The following is a 24,407-nucleotide window of genomic DNA, read 5'->3' on the forward strand; positions in this document are numbered from 1 at the left end:
TCAATGTCATCACTTTACCAGCACAATGTAATATTTCCTTAAATTTTACAAGTAGGTTGCACCTTGGCTTATCTACAAATTTCTTTGAATATATCCCTTGCTACATCAAAGAAGGCCCGTAACTTCCTTACGGAGATAGAAAAGTGCCACGACCTAACATGTTTTGACTGTTGTGGTGACTGAAGAATAGATAAGCATAATTACAAGACAATATGATTGAAAGATATACCTTATGAGTTATAACAGATAGGCCTGACAAAATTTACAACAAACCACAGCACAGGTTTGATATGTGCCTGTTACACAATGTTCCAAGTCTGATGTTACACACAAATCAATTGATATTGCATTCCAATTAAAATCAAATGAGCATCTCAAATACAAACAAATTCAATTGCCAATAATATATTTGGAAGGCAAACACCTAATAAAAGATTAAAACATGCTATTACACATTCCAAGAAAATAGATAAGAATGTTTTGAACAATTTTCCCTGTCATTTTCAAGGTTACATTCAGTACTTAAATTCATTCTGTATGGCATGCTCTTCTACATTCATCAATTGTATTTAAAAAACAAAATAAAACAAAAACAAAAACAAACAAAAAAAAAAAACCTTGTTCAGAGTGGGCTAGCTAATCTCTTTAAAACTTCTTCTAGAGTTTGCTCCTAATGACTAAATATGGTTAAAAACCTGTTCTCAGCAACCTTTAAAGGGAAATAAGACAGGATGGCCCTTATAGACAGGGGGATACTATGGACAAGTGGCTATACATAGCAGAGTCATCATCACATTAATCCTTTCTGAGGGAGTTTTCAGCAGACAAACAAAACCCATGACTGCCACAGATGGGTTGCTATGGGGACAGGTTTCATCATATACACAAGTCCTGGACCATACAAAATAAAATCTTCACGTGAAAAGCACTTTGCATGCAGTTGAACAGTTGAAAAAAGGAAAGTCTCTGAATGAATGTCGACTCACTGTTAGTCCACTCACTCATATCAACTTCCAAACTCACCATGTCAACTGTCCTAACTTTGGCCCCTGTCCTAGTAATAGCAGATTATGGTAATCAAGTCCGTGTTTGCATCAGACAAAATGTAACTCCGAGGAAACAAATGTGCATGTCATTTTAATCAAGGATATGACTACAAGTTCATGGAATGAGCTACAGTAAACCTCGCATGAGTCGAAGCTCTCGGGACTGACAAAAATGCGTCGACTTAAGTGAAATTCGACTCTGGCGAGAGTCGATTTTTTTCGACTCACAGTTATGTACATGTATTATAGTACATTTGCATGCATGTGTGTGTGTGTGTGTGTGTGCGTGCGTGTGTGCGTTTGCATTCAAATTTGTCTGTTGAAGATAATGTTCTTATTTTGTTCTAAATTGAACATGGAATTTGTATCAATACTAGTAGTTAAAAGTAGTTCTGAGAATGTCTGCGCTAATGTGGCAATGTGCATGTGCTATGTCTATGGTGCAATACTAGTAGGTAGCCATCTCTGTCATGTCGACCTACTCTGAGACAAACACTCTCCCAGGCCCATCCCACCTCCATTGAACAAAACTGTACAGCCAGCCGGGCACGCACAAACAAGCTCCGCCCACTTGGCCTGTCACTAAAATATTAAAGCAGCGATTGGTTGACCAAGGAGTTCTGGCTTGACATGGATAAAGTATGGATGTGCTGTGTGTATGGATAAAGTATATGGATCGATGTGCTGTGTGTATACATGTATACATGTGTATGTATTCGACATGCGTGCAGAGCGGTACGGTGAGTGTGCATGCTTACCTGCAGCGGGCCAGGGACGGGGTTCTTCGACATGCCGATTTTTTTGTTCTCTAAATGTAATGAGAATGCCAGACAAATCTTCTTCGGCTCAAGTGATGTAAACTACGTGTATTATGTACAAAAGGGACTGAATGTTTTACTTCGACACAGCCGAAATTCGACTCTCGTACTTCGGCTTATCCAAATATTTCTTAGAGAAAACACATGGGGAAAAATCGGGACTTCTTATTTTGCTTCGAGTTGAGTGATTTTCGACTCACTCGACGTCGACTTATCCGAGGTTTACTGTATATCTTTGAAAGTCATGCAATGGTTTATCACAAATTTATGATAGCAAAATCACTGAGGACCGTTCTGATGCCATTTTGCCATACCTTTACTTACAGGAAGGTCTCCACAACTTCCTGACATTATATCAAGTTTCCAAGGAATTTTCTGCTCCATATGTTTGGTTGCATTCAAGGCCTTAGAGGTAGTTCCATTAATATTAACGGACGATTATATGACACAATCTTAATGTTAAAACCGGAGATTCTTTTAGTTTGGTTCTCGTGAATGTGAAATGATCAAAGGAACTAGAATGAAAGAGATTGAATAAGTTTCTAATCACATGGAATCTAAGACTTAAAGCCAGAAAAAAAACAAACAACAAAAACAATTCTCATAATTGCTGATTTAGGTAGGATTCTATAGTTTCCCCATCCCCACCCCCACCTCCTGAGCACTTTGTTGCTAAATCCTTTAATCTACTCTTGCTTACAAGTACTAAGTTTGCTACATCACAACTATTTACACTACATTGCATGAAAATTTGGACAGAGTCCAACATTCATGTTGCTATGAAATTTACACATGTCTGCAAATACTTCCATTCCATCCAATGTTCTCCTTTCCCTTCTATTCTAGGAAATAGATTTGCACATACCTTTCCCTCGAGGTCATTCAAGTAATGACTGTACATACTTACAAGAGGAATTCCTGTTCCTAAACATATGATCTTATTGGCACATCTTTTTTTTCTTTTTTTTTCTTTTTTGCGTTTTTCCTTCTTCAGCAATACTTGCAGCTAGAAGCAGCCTAAGCCTCCAAACTACCATTGCATATAAACTCGATACGACGGTATCACAACTCGTCTCAAATAGCCAACTCCAGACTTGAGCGCACTGCAAACCCGCCCCCTGTGGTGACTGAGTAACGTTAACCCGTAGACTCTGAGATGCAATAATTAGGATTAATTATAGGATTAAAATACTTGACAAAACTGGTTCTTGTAAGGAACAGCTTACTCACGAAGCTCTGGACAAAAAACATGGAGAAGTGGCTAAAATGGAACCCTCTTGATACACAAAGATCCACTGACATCACAAAAGCAGGAGACCCTAGCCATAGAATCGTAATCATTCTGTGAGCCGACAGTGGGCAAGAAACCTCTGGGACATACTACATGCGCCGAAATTTTCACGGTGCTGTCATTTTTGTGATTTTCACAAATAGGCTATCGACCACAAATAGGGTCTCGATCGCAAGAATACCAACAGGCAAAAATATTGACAATAATGAAAACAAAAGTAATTTCCTCTGCACACAATGTCCTAGTCCCAGGCCAGCACACTAGTGTTGTAATATCAAGTGACTACCAGTACTACTAGTAGTAGAGTCCCTATGCCATAATATTAGTACAATGTACTTTCCCCTGAGAGATTTATCTCATTTCAAGCTACGTTCCAACAAAACAGTTTGCCTGCAAAGTCACACTTTCTTCTTAACATTTGATAATGAGAAGACTCGAGAGCGCAAAATTAACAATTCCTGAATGTGTCCAATCAACTGCCACTAGCAACAAATGTTTCTATTGGAAATATCAGTGCATACAGTGCCATACTTTCTCTGCGAAGGCCTTACAATTATGGGACCAAACTCAAAGGATATGTAGTAATCAGTCCACATGCCTGCAGTGGGCAAGAAATATTTCCGAACACAAGGGGGATGAAGATTTACATTATGAGTCAACGTCATGATGTCGAGAAAGAACATTTCACTCCAAGGCCATTGTAACTGGGGTCGGGGTAGGGTGGAGTGGGGTGTTAACCCCTTATGCATCTTCACAAACACAAAACCTGAGAAGTCTTTGGACACCATGCAAGGGTACTGCAGACCGAGTGGCAAGAAGTGTACAAAGTGAAAGCCTAAATTCTGCTCATCTTCCATTTGTTTATCGCTCCCCGCATTAACATAAAAGAATAATAAAAATTATCATATCTTTCTGTCATTAAAAGCAAAGTTTTCTAGTTGCTTTCAAGAAATCTGCACTTGACACCACATGTTGTCTGATACACATTACAAAGAGACATTTACACAGATGGAGTGTACACCTCTGAACTTTGCTTTACACCTAATTACACCTTAGTGCTCACCCATGTCAAATTTATGTTACACTACATGTCTGGCACACTTTATGAGAGTTACCACAGACTTAGCTTCATATCTGGAATTAGTTGCCCTTTATCTGTTACAACCGTCTTATGACACTGCTCAGCAGTTTCCTTATGGTTTTCTATAAGCATATGCTTTTTTTTTTTCAACTCTACACAGACAGAAACAGAGTACTCAACACAGATACATCACGACAGCAATTGGCACGAGTAAAAATTTCGATTTGAGTTTTGAAAGTGAATGCACTAAGTTTTTACACACACACACACACACACACTTTTATGAAAGGATTATGAAACAGAAAGTGAAAAGGGGTTGAATACAAACAATGGTAGATGAGGTTAAAGAGAAGAATGTGAGAGATATATGAATATATATATATCACATGTACATAAAGAGATAGGTAGAATGAAAGAGAAAAAGACAGACAAAAAGACAGAGAGATAGAAGAGGCAGAGAGAGAGGGAGAGCATGTGTGTGCTTGTGTGTATGTGTGCATTACACTATGACAAGTTTGCAGTTAGCAAAGCTAAGCACAGACTGCCTAATAGTCTAGTTTTTCCAGCATACTGGTATTCAAATTCTACGCAAACCGTTTGATAATATAACTAAGGTAGTTTTTAACAGAATTAGAAAGCCTGATAGATTGCCCAGAATATCAAGAACTGATATCATTTGCCTCGGATTCTAAGCCTTGAGATGCACCTAGTAGGAACAGGTTACCTGAGCAGTTAGTTGATACGTAATCCAGACTGATGGCAGAGGGGTAGGCGGAGATGTCTATACTATAATCATTTTGATACATTAGTTCACCGTCCTACTCTCCCACAACATTACACTGTGGGTACTTTGATAAACATTGGTGTTATATGGTGCGGGTTAGAGATGGGTAGAGACCCAGAAGTCGGGTACTTGGATGATGCAGGCACTCCAGGGGGCAACCCATGCGGCCACGTCAAATCGGGATATGGACAGGTACCACACACACACAGAGTCAAGCGACCTCGGTGCTTGTTTGAGTATTTGTTTGTTTGTTTGTTTTATACTCCACCTCCACTGCGGTACGTCGGGATGTGCTTGCGCTCCCACTTGCTCAGCGCCAGCTCGAGGCGGATGTTGGCCATGGCTCCGGTTTTTATTGCACTCATGAGCTGCGGGGAAAAGAGTGGCAAGAAAATTTTCAACAAGGGTATTTCACTTCAAACATCTTCAAATTTTATATTATCATGATCATGGTTACCCGCAAATACAACCGTTAAACAGTATTGACACAAATATATGTCCCCTAGTACGTGAATATCTGTTCATGTTTTACAGTAATAGATTGATTTTTCAAGAAACTCTTAGAGGTTGTGTACAGTTCTGGTCGAGGTGAGGATTTAACTTTTAACGTTTTGTGAGATATTCAGAAACCACTCTATGAGATGTCAAAGAGCATGCAATTCTAAGGGGTATCAAAAGTTTATTTGATGAAAATCGGTTTAGAAATGGCTGAGATATCCAAAAACAAGGTGAAACACAGAGATCATAATAAAAGGCGCAGCATGTCGCCTTTTATTATTATCACTTTTTTGGATATCTCAGCCATTTAAAATCCAATTTTCATCAAATAAACATTGAATCTTTCTTAAAATTACATGCTCTTTCATATTTCATATGAGGTTTTTCATTTTCTTACTCAGGAATGTTCAAAACATAATCCCCACCTCAACCAGTACTGTACAGTCCCTTTAAGGTTCGTTTTGATGGTTCACCCGTGTTTATTCTCACATGATGTCAATTGTGCAGGAACAGCATGAGAAACAACAGTAAAATATTTAAGAACTAGAAAAGCGCTCAGACAGCACAGACCTCCGCCAAGCAGCTAATTTCTACTCATACATGTGTATGCAGAAAAATCGCCCCATTTCCCAATAAAGAAGCTTTTTATATACGTCATCAGCTTCCAGCTGCATGGCGCCTTGCCCAAGCAGAGCACGCACTTTAGTGCGCGTATGCCAACCTCAAATACGCGCATCTTGAACTCCAAGTTCATTGACCCTATCTGCCAAAAGACAAAAAAATTCATAAAAATTCTCGGATCACTACCAAAATTTAGTCATCTGTTCCTTATGTCATCAACTTTTCCTGTAAGTTTCATTTAAATCTGTACACAATTTTCTGAGTTATTTTACACACAAACAAACCAACAGCGACAAAAAACATAACCTCCTTATTTGGCGGAGGTAATAAAAATGTTCATGCAATAGCTCACTTGAGCCCAGGGCGCTCGAAGTTGCAATTTTGATGTTTGGAAATAGTGCTTAGGCAAGGGCAAGTGCAAGGTGATAATAATATGTCACCACATGGAAGAGGATGAGGTTGTATATTAAAGAGTATCACATCCTACACATTTCAAGAGGAAACAACTTACTTGGAGAAATTCAGTGAGCTCCACTCTGCCATTTTTGTTGCAGTCGACCTCGTTCATCATGCTGCGTAGCTGATCCTCCGTCAAGTCATCGCCAACACTCTGCAGCATAACACAGGTAACATAGCACTTTACAATGCTTGATGTTTGATAGTCATCTATTCATAACAATGTGTCACCGCAATTTTATCACCACAAACTTTTATGACAGGTAGAAGAGTAGACAAGTAGACATAGTGACAGCATTGTATCTTAACCCACTGAGCATGGGCTGATTTCACTACAACACACATTTCCCATAGACACCTGCTCAAGTATACTCGGGATTAGCCTTCAATGGGTTAAGCAATATTTCCAGAATAGAAATTAAAAAAAATAAAACAACACATGACAAAATAATCATTTGAATATCTAACAAGAAGTCACACAACATATTCACAATTACCATAAATGAATACGACAAGTGGCCACGATTGACAACAAAGTATCTGAAGCTGCTGCAAATGTTTTGAAAATCAAGATTGAGGGAAAAGACAGGTAACTATGTCAGGAAGACCAACCCACCTCCAAGAACTGTCGCAGGTCGTTGGGGGTGATGTAGCCCTTTTTCTGCTTGTCCAGCGTCTGGAAGCGTTGGGTGTACTTCTCCCGCTCGTGGTCCGTGAAGTTGATAGGCACAGTCATGAGCGAGGTGCGGCAGTTGTACCCCATCTCCTGGTTGAGAAAGCGTCGACCATCCGCGAGTTCCATCTTGTGGGAGAGAAAAAGACATGCATTGGGGTAAGGACAGGTTCGATGGGATGATCCCTTAATCAAATCAAGTGATGACGATGATGATAATGAAGCTAATGATGATTTTGATGATGACTATGATGCTTGATGTTAATGATGATGATGATGATGATGATGATGATGACGACGACAATGATGATGATGATGAAGACGGTGATTAATGTGGCAAAAATTAAAATTGACGCCGACTACAATAACAGGAAAATGATAATGATAATGATGCTGATGATGAAGACAATGATTGATGTGACGAGGAATAACATTGATGGCAATTGTAATGAAAGGAAATGATGATGATGATGACAATGACAATGATATGGATAAAAACATAGATGACCATAATAACAATGATAACGATTACAATGATACCAGCAACAATGATGACTTCAATGATACCAATAGTGATAATGATAACTGCAACGATAATGCTGCTGCTGCTGCTGAAAATGGTGTCTGCTATAAAGACTCACCCAAACAAGCATGAAACATCCTAGAACAAAGTCAGCAACTGTGGCACAATGCACTATTCAGCACGTACAGTACTTGAACCTAGCAGTTTTGAAGTGACTTCAATAACTTTATGCTGACTTCCATTTTAAATTACATAGGGATATGAAGTGTCCTACAACCACAAGTGTAGAAAACAAATAAAGGCAACAATGGAATCATCCTAAACTTTACACTAGAATGGAACATGTCTTTAACACGTCTCTTTCAATTTACTATTCGGATACTTTGCTGGTTCAAACATGAATCTCACTTTCTATGCACCTGCATACAAATGTAGCGCTTAAATGTAATAAATTCTACCCAATGATGACTATATGTACATGTGTTTTCAGAGACTAACACCTCTCAAAAAAGTAAAAACAAAAAACAAAAACAGGGCCTACATGGTTATATCACAAGACTTTGTCAAGACCACTTGTATAAAATGTATCAACCTAAGCCAAGTACCTGGGGATAATGTGCTACAGACCTCTGGATTAACATGCAGCAAATCTTCTTCTAACACAATATCCATTTACCTCCGGCCCACCCGCCCCATCTGATGTATACTGCAAAAGCTGCTGTTCTTGCAATGGTTTAATTTTCGTGAAAAAGTTTATGACCTCCTCATTCGCAAAAATATCTGTAGGTGAAAATAACAGTTTTTCGCAGTACATATCTCATTCTGCGCCGTCTTACCTCCTGTTTCATCTTGCTCCAGTTGAGCTCTTTGGCCATGATCTCCACGACTCTCGGCAGCGCCTCTTCCGCCGCCTGGACGTTGAGGAAGGCCAAGCGTGTCCGGCGGGCCAGCACGTCCACCGCTTTGCACGCATACTCTTTGACAGCATAGATGACCTATTTTTGTTGTTGTTGTTGTTTTTTCGGGAATGGGATAAGGAATATGCTTTGATAGAATCAGCAAGACATATCATAGGCAGTTGGATACAGCTACTGAAAGTGGAAACGTCAGAATTCCTTGCCCACTGCTCATTAACAAGTTTAACTTTTCATTATCGTCTACATCATTTCTCAAACTTTCTCCCTTTCTCGCACACTTTCACTATCTCTTTCTCTTCATCTATCCATCTAGCTCTCTCTTTGGTCTATCTCTGTCCCATATACTGCAAATTAAACATTTCTGATTCCATCTGATAATTCCACAATATGTTCGGAATGAACAATTGCACTTGATATCTAACATAAAACTTAAAGACCCATTTGATATGACTTATTCTCATAAACAAGCATTATAGATCCCTGTTCTACCACAGAAACAAAACAAAAATCAAGAACAAGCAATTAACTTTTAGCATCACAAACATTTAGCACAAACTCGTACTCAAATGATTTGTTCAAAGAGGCTCCTCAGCGAAACCATTGAATTCTTTTGTCTCTTCACAAATTTACTATGCACAGGGATATTTTGCAGGCTTCCATTGGACCCCTCCTTTTCCACCAGCATAGTAATTTTGTTAACATAGAAGAATATGGGTTATGCACATGCTTATTTTTCTTCTTCCACTTTTAAGTGTACATTTATATATTTTTTATTCCACTGACTTCCAATAATTCTTGTATTTGAAGGAATTTCTGTAATTTTGGAAAAAATAAAATTTGAATGGAATTGAATTGAATTGACTTGAATCAAATTGAACCCTGTACCTCGGCTTCAATGTAGGGAAAGTCTTCTACCAGTCGCTTGCCCACTACTGGCCACCGCTTGCCGGTCAAGCTTGCCATCCGTGCTACCTCTACCGCCTTGTCTCCGTATGTGTTGGCCAGATGTTGGGCAACCTGAACACGCAATTTCAAAGTACATTGAGTAATTGTAAACTGGAAACAACAATTTGCTATCACAATGAAAAAAAAAATAGAGAAAGAAACATTTGTCAAGTCTGGGTATACATATCCCTTTGATGCAGAGTTATATGTGACCATGCATCACAAAACCAACAAAAAGTCGCACGCACTGTTTTTGTGCGAGGACTGAAAATATGTGAAATGGGTCAGCCTAGCTAATCTTGAGTTTTTTTTATATATTCTGAAAGAGGGAGTCTTCTTCAACACTATGCTAAAGTTTGGGATCATAAAACGAATGGGAAATTGTGTTTTTAGCAGTTTTTCTTAAACACTTTTTGTAGAATAGTGTGATTAGGTGTGTCTTTATAAAGTCCCCTTCTGATTTCTTATAAAACTTGTATACACTCTTCATTTTCAACTCTATTTACTTTCAAAAAGATGATGCTATTGCTTTGAAAGTTGGCATTAACCATAGACAGAATGTGTTAATAAAGCATACTCAATTTCAGCTTAATCTGATAATCCCTTCATTGTTGTTGCTTCAGTGGTTTACATCTTGTTTTTTGTCCCATTCATCGCACAGCTAGCACAGCTTGGGAGAGATTAAGCGCATGAATAGACCCTGTACTTCAGAGCCTCTTTTCTCAGTTCACACTTTTCCGGAGTGTGTGCTTTCTTTCCACTATTTAGATAGGTTAGTTAGGAGAGTCCAATTGAATTGAGATATACATCATTTTAAAGCTCAAAGTCTGCTCTTTCAGAATCTGCTCTTAACTAAAAATCCATGTCTGGCGACTTTTTGTTGGTCTTGTGATGCAGGGTCACATAATATGTTCTTTCTTGAAAAAAAGAAAGAAGGAATAATACCCAACAAAAACACATAACACTAAAAATAATCAATCATCAAGTATGTGTCCCTTGTGCAGGATCTGGACCCCTTGGTAGAACAGCTCTGCCATGAGGGCCATCCAGCCGCAGTTTCATGTACTTTTGTGATAATTTCTTTGAATTATTCAATAAGAAGTGATGTACATATTTTAATTTTGTGGAAATAAAATAAAATCAATCAATCTGAGCACCCTGCTTTTTATCAAAATCTATAGCATAGCCATTTACTCATTAAAACTATCATTGATCTCTTTTCAGTTAGAACACTTCTGTGATACATTGAGTATCGTCTGTTTATAAGTGTACTTGGTATAAACTGCCTAGAGTGCACTAAAAGTGTTTCACTAGCATACAGATTTGAGGCATTTTCCTACCATAATGTGAACAGTTATAATCAAAATCTATTACTGAGAGTGGTCATGAATGTAATAATGGTGCATGTATTATTTCAATTCCACAGAGGCCATGTTTCTGTTTTGAAAAGGGACACATTCTGTTTTGTGTTACTGTCATCTTTCTTTGTTTTTTTTTCTGCCATGAGCATTTGAGCATTTGTTGTCAGGGATACAATAAATGCTAGAAACGCACATAATGACCATAGTTCTTTTTTAAATCATTGTAAACACTCATGTATAAAGTGCACCCGACTTTGGACATCGGGCAGAAAAAAAGAACAACAACAACACGACTTCAGGTACTTGCATTCGTTTATAAGGTGCACCCCAAACTTCTGATATTCTTTAGGACAAAAGAGGTGCACTGTATGAGCATTTACAGTATCAGAATATACGTATAGTGAAAAATCAAAACACTTGTGCGTATGTGTGTGAGCGTGTATGTATGTATGTAGGTATGTTCACATGTTCCCTTGCTAGATTTCAAGGCCAAGTCAAAAACTGATACCATGTACTCAATGGCTGGCTTCAGTCACAAGCAGACAAAGCCATGAATACTGAAGCCACTCCACAGGGAGGTCAGCTTCTCTCAAGGTTTGTTTGTTGTTGTTTTTACTCTGCTGCCGACCACCCCCCCCCCCCCCACCCCTCCCCACACACACACAGACACACACTATGCTATCCAACCTCACTGGCTTTTATTGTATCAGTCTGGCTTGATTTCCTTAGAAAAAAAAATAGCATGACATTCCATCAAACCACTAGGGAATGTGTGGCACCAACACAGGTACTTGTAGCAGCTTACAAAACAGTCACTTTAGAAAGACGCGGTCTAGTAATTTTCAAAGGCGACAGACACACCCCGACTGGCTTAAAAGCATGACAGTACACCAGTGTGGCATCTGTGTTGTGGTTATTGTTGTTTTGTCCTGCTCTCTTTTGAAGGGCAGAGAGAGAGAGAGAGAGAGAGAGAGAGAGAGAAAGAAAGTAGGGCATGTTGCATAAACTGACTCAATGCCCTATTTGATGCATTGCATACGAAACTGCTGGAATGGCATTATGGACACTATGCAAAAAATACAGACTGGGTCATGCATAGGCCTACTTGTTTGCCTGGAATCTTTTCCTTGAGATTTGAACCCTTTTTAATCAAGAAAATCTCTTGGTAAGAACTGAAAACTCAAGTTAGAATAAATGTGCCATTGATTTTGCAACACAGGAAAAAACTCAGTTTATAAATATCTGAATTTTCTCAGATAAAAAGTTTTATGCAACAGACTCCAGATTGTCTAAATGATTCACAAACACACCACTCTTTTGAACAGACTTTTTACCCTAGTGCTTAGGCTTTGATTAGCACTTAGGTTTTGATAAGTACTTATCGGTTTACTGATGTGGAATGTGGCATCTTTTGTTGCTGTTCCTTTAACTCAAGTGGTGGAATCAGTGATTCCGCAATTGAATATAATCACTCGTTCTGTAATCAAAGGGAATGAAACCCAAATATGCATGCGGATTGAGTGAATGCAGCAATATTAACAGAATCAGTGAAGTTTGAGGAAAATCGGTCCATCTTTTTATATCTATGACACTTTAGAGTTCCGTACAATCACTGCTGAATGAGAAGACTGTTCCAGTTTGTGATGTCACACATGTAGAGTAATATAAAGAAATCATCAAGAGAATTCCACTAAATCTATTTTTTTTTTCTTTAAATGTTCCATCAAATTAAACTGACGTTGTTATTAAAGGATAATATCAGTCCCCTGCTTTCTGAAAGAGGTATGTCAAGTGCTCTTTCATTATGCTATAAAAGTGTAAATATGTTGAACTTTCTTTATAAAAATGTGTATCTTCTATACTCCGTTGAATACTAGTCCCGAGTATACCCGTGCAGGTGTCTATGGGAAATGCGTGCTGTAGCAAAATCAGCCCATCTTCAATGGGATAAAATGCTGCTTTCATCAAATTCCACTGATGTGTTCTACTAATATTGCGGCATCCCTCAATTCACATACATATTTCCATTTAATTCTCTTTTAACCCTAACTGCACTGGGGGGGGCCTGGCCCCCTCCATACTTTTGGCAATTGCATCGCGACCGCTGGGAATTTCGGATTCTCGCTTCATTTTCCCCTGAAGTCTTGCGCACATTTTGATACCACATTTGTCCATATCGGACCTACCTAGGGGGTGTTATGGCCCAATTAGTATGCGCATGTCATTAACATAAGGGGAAAAACAGTGACCCTTACCTCATTCTCCAGACCAAAGTCCTGGATGAGGCGGATGAACATGGTAGGGGTCCAGCCGTGGGCCCCCTCTAGGAGCAGTCCCTCGGTCAGTGACCCGTTCCTCGGCTCCAGCCCGCACGCCTCGATGGCAGCGTCCACTGCATCGATAGCCATACTCCTGTACGTTGTCCACTTTCCACCTGTCATGATAAAATGAGTGCACGGATGGAACTGAATACATCGTGCACAAAAATGGACAGCCATAGACCACTGCCTTATATACAGAGGCGTAAAGGTCAAGTGGTTTGCCTACTCTGCATTCAGTAAAAAGGTCTAGGATTCAAGTCCCACTACTGCACGTAGAGACTCCGTAGCATGAGGATATCATGGAGTGGAAAAGCTGGCCCGGCTCGGATTACTATTTCCAGAATCCCCGTAACAAATTGTGTACAGCCTTTATCACTGATCTCTATGCAAGTACCTACACAGCTAAAGAATCTAGACTTTATTTGCAACAGTTCTTTTACCCCCTGACTCATAAATGGTTACTCCAGAGAAAGCAAAAATGTAATAGTGGCTGGATGCAATACCAGATAGTGTTTCAGGAAGTGGTATTATGCCCCTGGTGGTTAGGAAGGTAGAACCTGCCACAAGTTTCAATGTACTTACAATAGGTAACAGAGCCATAAGAATAGCAAATGGAGTATTTGGTGATCGGATCAAGGTGGCATAAAATGACACATTCATAGGTTAAACAGTACATCAGAGCAAATACTGCAACACGAGATACACATCTACACATAACTACAGTCCCCCTTTCATTTTGATCTTCTTCGGCCCAAGTCCCACTGGCATTTAGGAAGATTTGCATATGCATTGCACACAAATTTGATTATATTTGCTAAACATCCGTAATATTCGTGAAACATGCTTGTTTGAGTCAGCCAAAATCTGCACACATCTGCAATTATCCGCAAGGGCATGTGCTTCCGTTGCCAGGATTACTGAGCTGCACAAATTTTGGTTGCAGACGTTTAGTAAATATAAACTAATTTTATGTGCAATTCCTAAGCAATCTTCCTAAATGCCAGTGGGACTAGGCCCTTATTTGCATTACATACTATTTGCAATAAAAATTGACAGCTGCAAAGAACAACAGACCACAATGACCAGCACTTTCCAAGAATAACTTGCATGTTTGCACAGATAAAATCCATTTAAATCTTGTCGCAGTGAAAAAACTGAACAACATTTTGAATTTCCCTATCAATATACCTGCAATTGTGACCATCTTGTTCGGTGACACGTCGATGACGTGGTTCCTCGATATTGACTCGGTGTTGGTCGAGTTCGGGTTGGTGACCAGCGGCCTGATGCCACTCCATGCTGCCATGACATCGCCTCGTCTCACTGTGCAGAACAAAAAAAAGACACACCTGTAAATTCGTCGTGAAAAGTCCAACCCGGGTTATTCGGCCAGCACCTTTCATGATCTCACTATCATCCAAAGATGGTCTGGCACACAATTGTCTCCGCATTTTTCAGTGCGAAATACCGTTTCTAGAAGGAACAAAGACTGCAAGCTGCTTTTCCATTGATATTCCATTTTATTTCCACATTATCTGAATTATGAACATGATTTATATATCACATTAGTACTATCAAGTCTACTACAATGTCTTAGACTATGACTACTTCTACTACTTCTACTACTACATTAATCTTCTACAACTGCTACTGGTACTACTACTACTACTACTACTACTACTACTACTACTACTACTAACTACTACTACTACTTCTACTATTACTACTACTACTACTACTACTACTACTACTCCTACTACATCTTCTACAACTGCTACTGTTACTACTACTACTACTACTACTACTACTACTACTACTACTACTACTAATAATAATAATAATAATAATAATCATAATAATAATAATAATAATAATAATAATAATACAACTACTGTTTTTAACATAATGTTATTGTTACAACTATTTCTACTGCTTTTACCAATGTTACAACAACTACCACTGCAACAACCACTATGACCACAATATAACTGCCCAAATAACTGTGCCATTAATAATCACCAACGCACACAAGTCACGCATGACAATCATTCATGCTTACCTGTGACATCTTTACTGAGGTAGTCCTTAATCTCACGCAGGATGAACTGGATGTCTGCCTCCGAGGGCGAGGGGCTGTGGGAAATCTCGCAGGGTCGGTCAGTCGTGCCGGCCAGCGTGAAGTTCTCCCACGGCAGGAAGAAGATGATCCGTCCGTCGCTGGTGGACGGGTCAAGGAGACCCATTGCCTCCGGGCTATAGAGAAAGAGGGGATAATTATAATAGACACGAGGTAAAACGTAATTCTCAGAAGGGCTCAAAATAACTCCAGTATTCGGAATTTGCTTGCAAATATATATCAAAAAAGTCTATCAAGAATTTTTTTTTTTTTCTGGCTGACAGGATTTGCCTGGATAATGAGTTTTTTGGAGTATTTAGAGATCAAAAGCTGACACAACAGCAACATTAACTTCAAAATCTCACCCTCATCATTTGACAAAATTTTTTGTTATTTATTATGTCATATGTCTTTAATGTGTCGCATTTCTTAAAACCATGAGAAAATAACCACACACGTTAAAAGAAACAACATCCATCTTTACTCACCTGTAGTAGTCTGGGAGTACTATGTGAACCCCTGAACTCGGCTGGCAGATTTTTGGGCAGCTTGGGTCAGCCATTTGTCGGATGCTGTCAGTGAAGGGCCCAGTGGCATTGATTACACTCTTGGCCAGGACGCTGTACTCTTTGCCTAGTAAAGATGGTTAAAGGAGAATATAGTACCTTATATTGATGATGATTAAGATGATGATGATGATGATGATGATGATAACAATAATAATGATAATAATAATAATCATCATCATCATAATAATAATATATCATATCACATCATATCATATCATATCATATCATATCATATCATATCACATCATATAATACAATACAATATAATATAATATAATATAATATCAATATTAAAGGGATAGTACAGTATTGGTGGAGATGAGAAATGGGCTTTTAACTTTTTGCGAGATACCAAGAAAACACTTATGAAATAGTACAGAGCATACCATTTTAAGAGGAATTCAAAGTCTATTTGATGAAAATCGGGTTTGGAATGACTGAAACATCCAAAAACAAAGTAAAACAAAGCGATCGTAATAAAGTGTGGGTCCCACACTTATTAGAATTGCTCTGTTTTGGATATCTCAGCCTTTTCAAAACCAATTTTCATCAAATAAACGTTGAATTCCTCATGGAATTACGTGCTCTTTCATATTTCATAAGAGGTTTCTCATTATCTCACCAAAAAATGTTAGAAACTTGAAATTAGGTCTCAACCAAAACTATACGATCCCTTTAACTAGAAAAGCACTCTGAGAGCGCAGACCTCCGCCAAGCATGCAGCTCATTTCCACCACTGATCTTGTTCTTCCATGTTCCATAGAGATATCAGTGATTTCCACCCATACATACTTATTTAGCATTGTATGTGCTGAAAGTCGCCAGATTTCCCAATATAGAAGCCTTTGTTACGTCATAAACCCTCAGCTGCACGGCGCGCCTCGCCCTAACAAAACTAAAGCACGCACTTTAGTGCGGTATGTGCGCGCATGCAAACCTCAAATACGCACACCCTGAACTCCCAAGTTCATTGACCCTACCTGCCAAAATATAAAAAATCCTTCATAAATTCCCCCAAAATTCTTGGATCACTACCAAAAGTCAATCGTTTGTTACTTGTGTCATTCTCAACCTTATCCTGCAAGTTTCATTCCAATCCGTTCACTACTTTTTGAGTCATTTTGCACAGGGACGAACACACAAACACAACAAACCAACGGTAACGAAAACATAACCTCCTCCCTTGGCGGAGGTAATAATGATACTACAGTGGCCACTTGCAGCATGCATATTCTATAGCATACTGATTTTTGTGGTGCACAGTTATCATGGATTGCAAGATCAAACTATTACTGTAAAAGTGGAAATTTTCACGGTGTCGAAATTTCTGCCAGAACCAGAAGCTAGCGTGAAAATAAAAGCACACGAATATGTTTGCATGCCATATGTTCCAGTACGTGATGTCTTGATTCCGCGGAATTAAAATCACGAGAAAGTCTTCTTACACAGCCAAGCGTGAAAAATTAGTCGCGCGAAAATATCTACTTTTACAGTATCACATAACATAACATAAATAGATTCATTAATGAAGAAAGCAAATACATGCATACATCCAAGTGCACTTAAAGGACAAGTTCACCTTCATAGACATGTGGGTTGGGTGAATGCAGCAATATTAGTAGAACACATCAGTGAGAGTTTGAGCAAAATCAAACTTTCACTGATGTGTTCTACTAATATTGCTGCATTCTCTCAATCCTTATGTATATGAAGGTGGACTTGTCCTTTAAATACAAAAGCATTCATACATTGTATACAATGTACATATTTTCAAATTGCAAAGCTGTCAGAGTACCTTTTTAGGTAATATTTGATTTCTGAAATTTCATGTACTTTATACTATACAGTGTACATACATGTACATACATACATACAAACATATATACACACATACATATTGTAAAACCAAAAATTTTAATGAATTTTGCAAGGAGCCAAGATTCGCCTGAGTAAAATGCAAGAAAAATGCTGTTGGCTCCAATTTGTAAAAGTTACATGACGCGATTGCTTCTTGTTTTATGGTACATACATACAAACACATGCATTGTCTAGATATAAAATGTCATATACTTATACGTGGTACACAAATACGTACATACATGCACATGCACACACATATGTACGCACAAATTATATACACTTTCTCTCTCACACACACATAAAATAAATACCAACATACAAAAACAAGCAGACAAACAAACAAACAAACAAATATATATTAAAGCGAGAGTGACTAACCTGTGACCCTGTCTCGTAACCTGGCCCCCCGCACCTCCTCCTCCCCTTTCTCGTTGTTAAATTTGATGAGGTCGAGCACTTCAGTGTGGTTGGCAATGGTGGCGCCCATGCGCGCTGCCGTTAGGGCTATCGCCATGTTCATCCTGGCGTCGTTGTGCTGGCCTAGGGATCAGAAGATAGAAGAGGTTGACATTCACACATGCATTTTGGGATGCTACACATCAAAATCACCTTGCCTTCCAATGAACCCATTGAGAACGGGCTGAGTTTGCTACAACACACATTTCCCATGGACACTTGCTCGATTATACTCGACGGGACTCGTCCTCAATGGGTTAAGACCGAAGGATGTTGGATATGGGACAATTAATGGATTTTGTTTTTTTCACATTCCATGACGATAACTTTGCCAATAGATTTCCTGTAGTTATTTCAATTCAAGAAGATAGCAGAGCTTCATGTTTCAGTGACCATTCTTTTCAGTAGACTTCAACTCATTGTGTAATGTGCATTGTGCAATAAACCTTATACATTTTACATTTTCTGCATTTTTTATTATATGATTTGCACAGAAAAGTGCTTCATTGGCTTAGATATAAGATTTACTTATTAAAAACAAAACAAAACACTGTTTCCATCAAATTTTTGAATGAAAACTGTATGTGATATTGGAGCAAAATGTTGGCAATTCAAGCTTAAAACATCATTCTGTTGTGTAATGAGGAAAATGAAAATCATTTCTTTTGGCTCTTTCTTTTACTCTATCCTCATTCTTATGGGAAACTTCAGCCATTTGCTTGTTTCTTGTGACAAGAAAAGAATCTGATTAATTATAAATGTACATGGCACACCAGCTAGCGTCATGGCAAAATAACACCAGTGGTACGCAATATCCCATAGACAGTTCATTAAAGCTTCAGTTGGCTCATCAATATTTCAGACAATGCTCCCATACACTTTCTCTCTCTTTCCCCCTCACACACACACACACACACACACACACACACACACACACACTCACTCTCTCTCTCTCTCTCTCTCTCTCTCTCTCTCTCTCTCTCACTCACTGATTTTCAAAGGAGAGTTGCTTGAACACTCCTAGTCTCTATAAAGGAAGATGGGTTCACTAAGCCCGACAATAGCAAGTCATTATGGCAAAATACGGCACAGCGCTCATGGTATGGTCACGCTCAATGATTACTGCCAGTCCTGTCGAACACACTTTCACTCACTGCAAAGCGAATGAGAATAGTCATTAGACCTATCACAAATTCGCACACATTTGCAAGCACTCTAACACCTTTTCATATACTTATCGTAATTACTCATGCAAACTGGGTTAAATTTTAACAAAATGCTACTCTGATACGAAACACTCCGATCCAAACGCCCTTTGCACTTCCTCACAAATATGAAGGCTCGTGAATGAGTTCTGATTGCTCAAAAATATCATCTACAATGTACAGGTAAAAAGCATTTCAGTTGCACATAATTTTGTCCACTTCATTTTCATTGTATGCAATATCAAAGCATATTTAGAGAAACACATTAGTGTATTAATGCCCCATGATTTCTTATGGCCGTGCAATGATACAATGTATTTTGTCTCATATGCTATGCAAACACTTGGAGAGTGCGCAAATGCTTCAAAGTGCACAAACTTTAATTTGCTACAAGTGTTCAAACTCTCGCTTCGCAGTGCAAGTCATTTTTTTTTCTCTCTGAAGTGCAGAGTCTACTTCAAATTCTAATTTATAACTACACTGTAGGACCTACTTTTAGACTTTGCCTTCTCTATATAATGATTACACGTCGATGATAATAATAATATTGGATGGCTTCATTTAATGGACTACCAGGGAATATTGCACTCGTATAAGCAAATATATTGTAGTCATCTTCGGTTCATGCAATATTTGCGATAACTCATGCAATATTCACTGGTATCCCATTCAATATCCAATATTGAATAATTATTGACCATCACCGTCACTGACTCACCATCATAGTAGACTATGGCCCCGACTAGCTTGTCCCTCTTCAGCATCGGAAAGCGCTCCAGTGCGCGCTCCTTGGAAAGGTAGTAGCTGGCGCGTAGGTTCTGCCGACCTGCGACGAGGTCGTACATCTTGATACCCGCCCAGTAGTATGGGAGCTGCCACAGTCTGAAAGGAAAAAACAAAACAATAACCCATAACAGAAAGGAATGAGCAAGATTCAAAACATCTATTGCTTTAAACCAAAACTTCAGACAGTGATCATATACTCACTCTGTCTAATTATAAAAATGATCTTATTGATAATGTTTCATAGGTGATAGACCAATAAAAGGTTATTCAGTCGAAAATGTTCATAGATAAAGTTCTTTACACTGCAAAAGAAGCAATGTAAAAATAGCTCATTCAAATACAGCAATGCTCTCACAAAGGCATTTCCATAATAAAGCCATCAAATTCCATATTAGAGTTGAGGACTCATGCTGATATTTTGTGGCACACAAGAACACCGTTATACAACACTGTGTAACTTGCTAGCTTACAACAAGGAACTGCTTTTAACATGGTGAAATCTGTGGTCCAGATATCCCAGTACTGTATTAAAGTGGTCTCTGCTTACGTACATTCAAAGCAACATATGAGTCATAACAAGATAAAATTGAAGTTCCAGTGACATCATAATGGCATTTTCCAAAATAATGTTTGAGGGCACTTTAGATTAATACATGTAGAGGAGCTATTGTGGTTCTGTGGATTAGATCATGGACCATCAATCACAAGGTCCCAGGTTCAAGTCCCCCTGACAGCAGTAATTGTGCCCCAAGGCAAGAGATTTAGTGATAGCCTCATTGCCTAGACCTCCCAAGGGGACTGAAAGCCACAAATGAAGTCCAATGGTTCTTCACTTTAATATGAACTTTCATTCTTGACAGTCTTGTAAAACAATCCTCACAATTTAAATCACATGATCATATGCATGCTAAAAGGAAACCAAAACCCAAAGAGAAATGTGGATTCAGTAAAAGTAGAACACATCAGTGAAAGTTTGAGGAAAATCGGACAATCGATGCAAAAGTTATGAATTTTTTAAGTTTTGGTGTTGGAACCGCTGGATAAGGAGACTACTAGAGGTTATAATGTCGTATGTGGACAACAATATAAAGAAAATACTAGAAATGTCGCTACAGCGACTGGTTATACCCCCGCAAAACAACATTTCATAAGCTTTGGTCAAAACAACATTTCATAAGCTTTGGTCAAAAAACTGAGGAAGAAGTTAAATCCGCAAGATCTTTCCTTGATCTTCTGCCATTAATATGCCGTTACCATGGCAACGTGCTTTCGGGTACTGTCGAAAAATGCGTCTTGCACATCTACAACCAAAGACACACATCTGTACCAAGTTTCATGGAAATTGGGCAAAAACTGAGGAAGTAGTTTGCAACACAAAATTTTCCATCATTTTGGCTCATAATATGTGAGCTGTTACCCTGGCAACATACTTTTTGTCACTGTCAAGAAATGTGTCATGCTGACCTATATCCTAAGACAAACATTCAATATGAATTCCATGAGAATTGGAAGAACACTGATGAAGCAGTTTTGCCATGAAGCATTTTGCCCTATATTTTACCAATAACATGCCGTTACCATGGCAACGCACTTTTTGCCACTGCGGAAATATGTGTCTTGCACATTAACATATTCAGATGAACATCTATACCTAATTTCATAAAAATTGATCAAAAACTGTGGGAGGAGTTCGTGACGCAAGATTTGTACCCATTTTTGCCCATAATATGCCGTTACCATGCCAACGTACTTTTGGGTACTGTCAAAAAATACGTCTTGCACATCTACAACCCAAGGCACACATCTGTGCCAAGTTTTATGGGAATCGGTTGAAAACTGAGGAAGTAGTTCGCGACGCAAGATTTGCAATGGACCGACCGCCCGACCGCCCGACCGCCCGACCGCCCGACCGCCCGACCGCCCGACCGCCCGACCGTCCACTGATTCCTAATACCCCCTTCAAACTTCATTTGGCGGGGGTATAATAACGGGAATTCCACAAAAATTCTTTTTTCATGAAAATTTAGCTGCATGTTCCGTAGGGTTCCATGACATTCCTGCGACAACTGCTCCCATTATCTGTACGCTAAGCCAAGCATAAACTATACCCACAAACATAACCCGAACCCTAATCCTAATCCTCATACATATCAAGCTAAAGCTAAAACCCTTTCACAACCCTAACCCTACAATTGTAAGTCCTCGCAGAAAATAAGAACGCAGGAGCAAATGTCGTGTCACCATTCTGTAGAGAGCACCTGAATCTCTTATCTTTTGCCAGTGCCTGCTCACACTTCTTCATATTATATCTTCACAAACTGTTCACATAAAATTTGAAGTCATACTTAATATCTTGGTGTCAGCTGCCATGTAGTCTTGTATTTCACTTTGGGGGAGCATTTTATGGGCACCCCATAATGATTGCCATGTTTACCTTTGGATAGTAAAACTGTATGAATGATGCCATAATGTTGAAATAAACTGAAATGAAATGTCACATAACTGATGTAAATGTGAATACAGATTGCTGTCATGTCATTACTCCAAGTATAGGTTTGCTATGGAGAATGGTGCAACACTAGTGCATGAGTTTAAAGGCATGATATAGTTTTGGTTAAGACCTGTTGTTGCTTTTGTTTTGTTTTTGTTTTGTTTTGGGTTCTTTTTTTTTTTTTGGTGTGTGTGTGTGTGTGTGTGTGAGAGAGAGAGAGAGAGAGATAATAAAAACTTCTGCTGAAATACATATGAAAGAGCATTTAATTCCAAGAGAAATTCAATGTTTATTTGATGAAAATTGGTTTTGAAATGGCTGAGCTTCGTATAAAAGGTGGGACCCCAGCCACGTTTTATTCAGGAGTGCTTTGCTTCACTTTGCTTTTAAAACGATATCTCAGCCACTTCAAAACTGATTTTCATCAAATAACCGCTGAATTCCTCTTAGAATGGTATGCTCTGTAATATTTCATACATGGTTTCTTAGTACCGGCATCTCACAAAAACTTAAAAGCTCAATCCTCATCTCCACCAATACTATACCATCCCTTTAAACCTTCCTCCGCCAGGGACTTTGGACAGCCTGTACAATGACATGGGGTTCCTGGGCCAACCAGGTCTTAAAACACAAAACAGATTTAAAGATCATTTCCTGCAACTTTCTAGACTGCCTGTTGCACGCTTAAAGGACAAGTTCACCTTCATAAACATAAGGATTGAGAAAATGCAACAATATTAGTAGAACACATCAGTGAAAGTTTGAGGAAAATTGGACAATCGATGCAAAAGTTACGAATTTTTTAATTTTTTGTGTTTGAACCGCTGGATGAGGAGACTACTACAGCTTGTGAGTTATATGCGTACAACAGTATAAAGAAAATGTAAAAGAAAATGATGATGATGATCCACAGCATTTGTATGGCGCCATATATCTGTCACAGAAACATTCAACATATTTTCACTTTTTTCGCATAATAAAAGAGCACTTGACTTGCCTCTTTCTAGAGGTAGGGGGAATAATATTACCCATAACATTTGTCGGTAACGAGTCAGGGGAATGTGTACTTTTTTCAAAAGATGGAATTTTGTGAAATTCTCTTTATATTTTCCTTATATTGTTGTACGCATGTGACATCTAAGTTATTCATACACTGCAGTAGTCTTCTCATCCAGCGGGTACTGCACAAAAACTTCAAAAATTCATAACTTTTGAACAGATTGTCTAATTTCCCTCAAACATTCAATGATGTGTTCTACTAATATTGCTACATTCTCTCAATCCTTATGTTTATGAAGGTGAACTTGTCCTTATTAATAAAGACTGCATGAAGAAAAGTAGATTGCAAGAAGGGAAAAACCAAGCCAACTCAAAAAAATGGCAAGCACATAAGTACATGTATACAACGGCTATGAATGCATATATATGCCATCTGCCCAAAATACAGGAAACATACTGGAAGCTGTAATTTGAAACCTGGGCATTACATGGACAGCTCTCTATTCAACTGGATTTCATTCTACACATGCCTAGATGTCAGAGGAGTGAGCCAGTGAAAGTCTTGAATGAGTACATTTTGATAAAAAATG

General features: G+C 38.7%; 1 protein-coding gene across 1 annotated transcript in view; it reads right to left on the reverse strand.

Moving 5' to 3' along the window:
• Positions 1-5,271: 5,271 nt before the first annotated feature.
• The window catches only part of LOC139738565 (glycerol-3-phosphate dehydrogenase, mitochondrial-like), a 38,537-nt gene continuing 19,401 nt past the window's right edge, over positions 5,272-24,407 (reverse strand). The window contains exons 6-16 of the mRNA XM_071649186.1: positions 20,260-20,423; positions 18,259-18,420; positions 15,940-16,084; positions 15,395-15,588; positions 14,524-14,658; positions 13,270-13,448; positions 9,594-9,725; positions 8,628-8,786; positions 7,212-7,397; positions 6,651-6,749; positions 5,272-5,388 (exon numbers count right to left, since the gene is read on the reverse strand). Of these exons, the coding sequence (XP_071505287.1) occupies positions 5,278-5,388; positions 6,651-6,749; positions 7,212-7,397; positions 8,628-8,786; positions 9,594-9,725; positions 13,270-13,448; positions 14,524-14,658; positions 15,395-15,588; positions 15,940-16,084; positions 18,259-18,420; positions 20,260-20,423 (1,666 nt within the window). The 3' untranslated portion in view covers positions 5,272-5,277. The remainder of the gene's footprint in view (positions 5,389-6,650; positions 6,750-7,211; positions 7,398-8,627; positions 8,787-9,593; positions 9,726-13,269; positions 13,449-14,523; positions 14,659-15,394; positions 15,589-15,939; positions 16,085-18,258; positions 18,421-20,259; positions 20,424-24,407) is intronic.

The sequence above is a fragment of the Diadema antillarum genome, unplaced genomic scaffold (assembly GCF_040938485.1).
Source record: "Diadema antillarum isolate AM-2024a unplaced genomic scaffold, OU_Dant_1.0 seq00000754_RagTag, whole genome shotgun sequence".
Lineage (NCBI taxonomy): Eukaryota > Metazoa > Echinodermata > Echinoidea > Diadematoida > Diadematidae > Diadema > Diadema antillarum.